Source organism: Triticum dicoccoides, chromosome 5B (genome assembly GCF_002162155.2).
Source record: "Triticum dicoccoides isolate Atlit2015 ecotype Zavitan chromosome 5B, WEW_v2.0, whole genome shotgun sequence".
In the NCBI taxonomy this organism is placed as follows: Eukaryota; Viridiplantae; Streptophyta; class Magnoliopsida; order Poales; family Poaceae; genus Triticum; species Triticum dicoccoides.
In genome coordinates, this window is record NC_041389.1 from 383,548,857 (window position 1) to 383,555,048 (window position 6,192).

Consider the following 6,192-nt stretch of genomic DNA (forward strand, 5'->3'; position numbering starts at 1 on the left):
ACTAGGCGACGAAAACAACGCTCGGCTAAATCTAGGTAACACAATATTGGGTGATGAAAGCGGAATATTAAATCTAGACTAACTAAGATCATTCGGGAAAATTCATCGACAAAAGAAAATGAAAAGAAGCAAAGGAAGGTTCAGATTATACTCTCTGTCTTTTTGGTATTTTCATATTACTTGAGAAACTAAAATAAGCACACAGAACATCAACATCGACAAATAGGAAACTAATATATGATCACAAATATAACTAGTAGTTATATAAAAGAAGAAAAACACAGAACAAAGATAATGGGACAAGGACAGAAGTGATTCACATCAAAAGCATGTACATATCACAAGTACATAGGAGGAATATATGAACTAGAAATAAAAGATGTATCATAGTGCTGAACATGCACAAGTAGTATGGTACTGGGAAATATAAGTTTCACACCACATACATATATAGTTTCACATGCACATAGTTAACACAGGGACTACAATATACACATAACCACACATGTATACGACCAGGGGGTTACAAGAAGTGCTCACAGATCAACAAAATGATTCGAACTAAACAAGCACAAGTCAAGAAATGAACACAAAGGAGATCACACACATACACTAGCAGAATATTAATTAATAGAAAATGACAAGTACCTACTAAACATATATCATATTGCAAGTGCTCTTAGAATCTGAACATTACAAAGTTTTACATCTCAGCTTACAGAAAATTCAGAGAGAGAGAGAGAGAGATTTCAGGTTCAAGAAGAAACAGAGGCAGCAGGGGGGTTGAGAAGGAGCAGCAGCAGAGGGCATGAGGAGAGAACTTTAGCAAGGCAGGGGAAGAAGCAAAGCAAGCGAAGGAAAGAGGAGCAGCAAAGGGGGCGCTGGAAGGAGTAGCAGTAGCAAGGGGAGAAGAAAGGCAGCAGCAGTAGGGATTCAGAGAGGAAGCAGCAGCAGTTTTGGAGAGAAGGAGGAGCAGCAGCGAGGAGGTTGAGGAGAAGAAGGAAGGTTGTAGGGGCATGGAGAAGAGGAGCAGCGAGGGAAGGAGAAGAGCAGCAGGAGAGGCGTGGGAGAAGAAGCAGCAGGGAGAGTTGCGCGGGGCGCTGCGGTGCTGGTGGCTGGAGATGGTGGCGCTAGTGACGGCGGTGTGGATGGATGATGGTGGATGCGGGGAAGGAGAAGAAGATGGTGGCGTAGGTGGATGGATGGGAGGCGTAGGCGCACCACCACGCCGGCCTGGCCGTGGCGGCGGCCAGAGTTGGAGAAGGATGGGTGAGGGAGAGAGAGATATGCCAGGCCCGATGGGGAATGGAGCCGATCTAGGGATTTTGATCCCCTCCATGCAGATTTTGATGTTTGCACATGGGCCCTCCTACTATCTTCTTCCTTCCCAAGTAGATCCCCTCTCTTCTATAGTTATCCCCTTTGGTTACTTCTTGTCGTCACACACAAGCCCTTCTCTCTTCTCGTTAGCCACATAGTAGAAATATTGACGATTATAGTGCCTTGCGCACTTTTCTGCAAAAGAAACAAATGACACGTAAATGATCTTTTATATGATTTTCATTCAAATATATCACAACTCATAGCAAGAATGGATGGATATATCACGATAGATGCTAAATTTGAGTGCCAAATTATATATATGAAATGCACTTATCAAGTTGCCCCACACTTAAATCTTTGCTTGTTCTCAAGCAAAGGAATATGACAAAGGCAAGATAATGAACAGTAAACTGAGTAAGGAATGTCCTGGTAAAATAGATCTCCAAACAAGGCATGCTTCACACTTATCTAGTGAAAATTAATGGTTAGAGTGCTACAAAGCAGTAGGAGACTAGTAAGCATGACCATTTTAAACTTTTACAGAGATAAGAGAAGATCAACAAGTTTATATGATGACTGCGCCAAATGGTTCCTAAAGAGAGCATGATCCCAAGAACAAAATGAACTAGAATTAAATCTTGTGATCAAATCACTTATTTACAGAGATAAAGCAATGATTATATTATTATTAGTCTCACCATAGGAACATACCACCGATCCCGAGAACATGGTATACACGTGGCTCGACCAATTATTAGTTTTTTTTGTTTGTCTCCCCAAAGGAACATACCACCGATCCCGAGAACATGGTATACACCTGGTTCAACAATTACATTTTTTTATTAATTACTGCCCAAGCTAACCCGATTTCACATGCCACCGATCCCGGGAACATGACATGCTACTATAGGTAGTCAGACTTATTTATTCATTATTACTTATCTTAAATGAACAACGCATAAGCACAAAAACAGGAATCATCACTTCTCCATGTCTGGTTCACATGCTACCGATCCAGGGAACATAGCATGCTAATCCATAATGGTTAGGTGATTGCTCTCAATGGGAACACACTTAGCACAAATTCAGCATCTAAACATGGTGATCTAGGCGTATCAAGGTAAAAGCAGAAAATGATTAAGTTTTCTAGTGTACTAGGGATTTGAGCACTCAAAACTAATAGCTTTCACTAATTTCAGCAAAGCAAGCATTGTAAAGATCACTAGTTTACCAGGCATTCAACACTCAGTTCACATATTCTCATCAAGCACCATATGTCAAGTAAAATTCAGTGGGGCAACATTTAAGACATGGCTTAAGCAACCCAAATAACATTTGATTTCAGCATGTATCAATGGATGATATACTAGGAATGGGTCATGAAACAGCTCACCGGGTTTTCATAGGAAGTAGCACTCGCTCGATCACCTCACCAACTGCAGCTCCTCTCCTTTGCTTCCTCGTGCATTGTGACTCCTCTCCTATTGCTTTCCTATCCTCATGCATGCTCCAGCTTCACTCTTCTTCGTATGTGCCCCTTGCTTCTCCTCATCCCCATGCTCAGAGTCCACCAGGGTCCCAAGGAATGTCACCTCGAACCTGGTCAGCATGCAATGGATCGTGCACAAGCAAAAACCTGAAAGAGCACTCAACGAAAGAGACAATGCAAGTGGTAGGGATAATACCCTCCAAGTCATCAATCGAATATTCAATTACATAAGCATAGCTATAAAGCACATGTTTAGGATGATAGAAATTAGCAAAGTCAACACTAACATGAGGATGATATTTTTCATTAAGCTCAAGACTAGCATAAGAATGATATGTTTCATTAACCATAGGTCTAGCACGAGGAAAGTAACTGTGATCATCATTAATGTGAGTAATGCCACTAACAGGGTATATATGATCATATCCAAGCAAATACTTTTTCTAATCTACTTTAACAGATGGCATCATGCAATGCAAGGTAGAAGCAAAGGAATCATAAGGACGCATGTCATTGAGAGGATTGGGTAAACCTGACACATGACGCTCTGGTATGACAATAGGCAAATGAATCTCATGTTCTTCATCTTCATCTACAGCAGCTTCTTGTACTTCTTCAGGAGTAATAGATGATGAGTCTTCAACTTGATCACTTGGGAATTGCAGCTCTTCACCATCTTGTTCCTTGTCTTCTAGTTCATCTTCTTCAATCTGAGGTCTTTCTTCCTCAGGACTCTTGCTATCTTGCTCAACTGGATGTGACGGTGTTGGAACCTCACATGTATCAAGGGGAATCTCGGCCACACTCAACTCAAGGAGGGAAGAGATAGTACTTCCAGCGTTGATGTTCTTCTCAATCTTCCTTACTTCTTCCACTAGCTCCTTTCCACTCTTAATCTTCTTCATTTCCTCAAGTATCACCTTGCTAATAGGATCATCCTCGGCACTCCAAGTGAACTCGAGACTCAAAAGTGTGAGCTCGTCTATGTGATCGAACTCATCTTGAGTGGGCACTTGCACATGAGATTGCACAACAGGTGCTGGAGTTGTTGGTTGACCAAATGGAGGACCATTTAACTCCATTGGCAACATCTCCTGGTGCAGAGGTATATGAATAGGAGCTGAATAAGACTGTTGTGGAGCATAGTTGTGGCTCTCCTCTTCATACATAAATCCCTGCATATGATTACTAGAAGCAAACGGTGAGATCTCAGGGTTGTTTCTCCTATATGACATATTCGGGTTTTCAGGCCACCCATATGAGTAATTGTTTTGGTATGAGCTAGGCTGTGGGGCGAAGCTCATGCCATAACAATTGGGAGGATGGGAGTAACCACGCTGACATTCAGCGGGCGAATGGCCCTGAAATCCACAAATATGGCAGGTAGGAGCAACATAAGGATGGCCTCTAGAATAAGGACCATAAGAGCTAGTCCTATCCTCAAAAACTACTTCTCGCTGCCGAGCTAAATCATCTAGTCGATGGGAAATCTTACCTATCAGTTCTTGAACACTTTCCGTGCTGTTTGTAGAGTTGCTCGCATAAGCATGATGATCTGAATAGTAAGCCATATCCGAGAAGATGGTTCTAACCTGCAAAAAGCAAAAGAAAACAAAGAGGAAATAATCTAGAACAAGGGTTAGGAGTTAGAGATATATCACAAATATATGGCACAAAATAGAAAAAGAAGAAGAAACTAGTCTATAGCCTAACACGGTCACTCGACACTAGTCCCCAGCGACGGCGCCAAAATGATCGTTTGTAATATAGTAGGGTTTTTATGCCCAAACTACGGATGTCGTGTTCTCCACAGGGACTAGGCGACGGCAACAACGCTCGGCTAAATCTAGGTAACACAATATTGGGTGATGAAAGCAGAATACTAAATCTAGACTAACTAAGATCATTCGGGAAAAATCATCGACAAAAGAAAATGAAAAGAAGCAAAGGAAGGTTCAGATTATACTCTCTGTCTTTTTGGTATTTTCATATTACTTGAGAAACTAAAATAAACACACAGAACATCAACATCGACAGAAAGAAAGTACTAATATATGATCACAAATATAACTAGTAGTTATATAAAAGAAGAAAAACACAAAACAAAGATAATGGGACAAGGACAGAAGTGATTCACATCAAAAGCACGTACATATCACAAGTACATAGGAGGAATATATGAACTAGAAATAAAAGATGTATCATAGTGCTGAACATGCACAAGTAGTATGGTACTGGGAAATATAAGTTTCACACCACATACATATATAGTTTCACATGCACATAGTTAACACAGGGACTACAATATACACATAACCACACATGTATACGACCAGGGGGTTACAAGAAGTGCTCACAGATCAACAAAATGATTCGAACCAAACAAGCACAAGTCAACAAATGAACACAAAGGAGATCACACACATACACTAGCAGAATATTAATTAACAGAAAATGACAAGTACCTACTAAACATATATCAGATTGCAAGTGCTCTTAGAATCTGAACATTACAAAGTTTTACATCTCAGCTTACAGAAAATTCAGAGAGAGAGAGAGAGATTTCAGGTTCAAGAAGAAACAGAGGCAGCAGGGGGGTTGATAAGGAGCAGCAACAGAGGGCGTGAGGAGAGAACTTTAGCAAGGCAGGGGAAGAAGCAGAGCAAGCGAAGGAAAGAGGAGCAGCAAAGGGGGCGCTGGAAGGAGGAGAAGTAGCAAGGGGAGAAAAAAGGCAGCAGCAGTAGGGATTCAGAGAGGAAGCAACAGCAGTTTTGGAGAGAAGGAGGAGCAGCAGCGAGGAGGTTGAGGAGAAGAAGGAAGGCTGCAGGGGCGTGGAGAAGAGGAGCAGCGAGGGAAGGAGAAGAGCAACAGGAGAGGCATGGGAGAAGAAGCAGCAGGGAGAGTCGCGCGGGGCGCTGTGGTGCTGGTGGCTGGAGATGGTGGCGCTGGTGACGGCGGTCTGGATGGATGATGGTGGATGCGGGGAAGGAGAAGAAGATGGTGGCGCTGGTGGATGGATGGGAGGCGAAGGCGCACCACCACGCCGGCCTGGCCGTGGCGGCGGCCGGAGTTGGAGAAGGATGGGTGAGGGAGAGAGAGATATGCCAGGCCCGATGGGGACTGGAGCCGATCTAGGGATTTTGATCCCCTCCCTGCAGATTTTGATGTTTGCACATGGGCCCTCCTACTATCTTCTTCCTTCCCAAGTAGATCCCCTCTCTTCTATAGTTATCCCCTTTGGTTACTTCTTGTCGTCACACACAAGCCCTTCTCTCTTCTCGTTAGCCACATAGTAGAAATCTGGACGATTATAGTGCCTTGCGCACTTTTCTGCAAAAGAAACAAGTGACACGTAAATGATCTTTTATATGATTTTCATT

The 6,192-nt window shown here is 42.6% G+C and overlaps 1 protein-coding gene across 1 annotated transcript; it reads right to left on the reverse strand.

The window, feature by feature from the left end:
* Nucleotides 1–340: 340 nt before the first annotated feature.
* LOC119309311 lies at nt 341–5,925 on the reverse strand. Its single transcript, XM_037585342.1, has 2 exons — nt 2,717–5,925; nt 341–1,515 (listed from the first exon to the last, which is right to left on the reverse strand). Exon 1 carries the CDS (start codon nt 4,381–4,383, stop codon nt 3,256–3,258), a length of 1,128 nt encoding a protein of 375 aa, XP_037441239.1. The 5' UTR covers nt 4,384–5,925; the 3' UTR covers nt 341–1,515; nt 2,717–3,255.
* Nucleotides 5,926–6,192: the final 267 nt, after the last annotated feature.

What these genes read in the sequence shown, in the direction of transcription:
- LOC119309311 (XM_037585342.1), bottom strand. Translation starts at nt 4,383, where the DNA reads ATGGCTTACTATTCAGATCATCATGCTTATGCGAGCAACTCTACAAAC.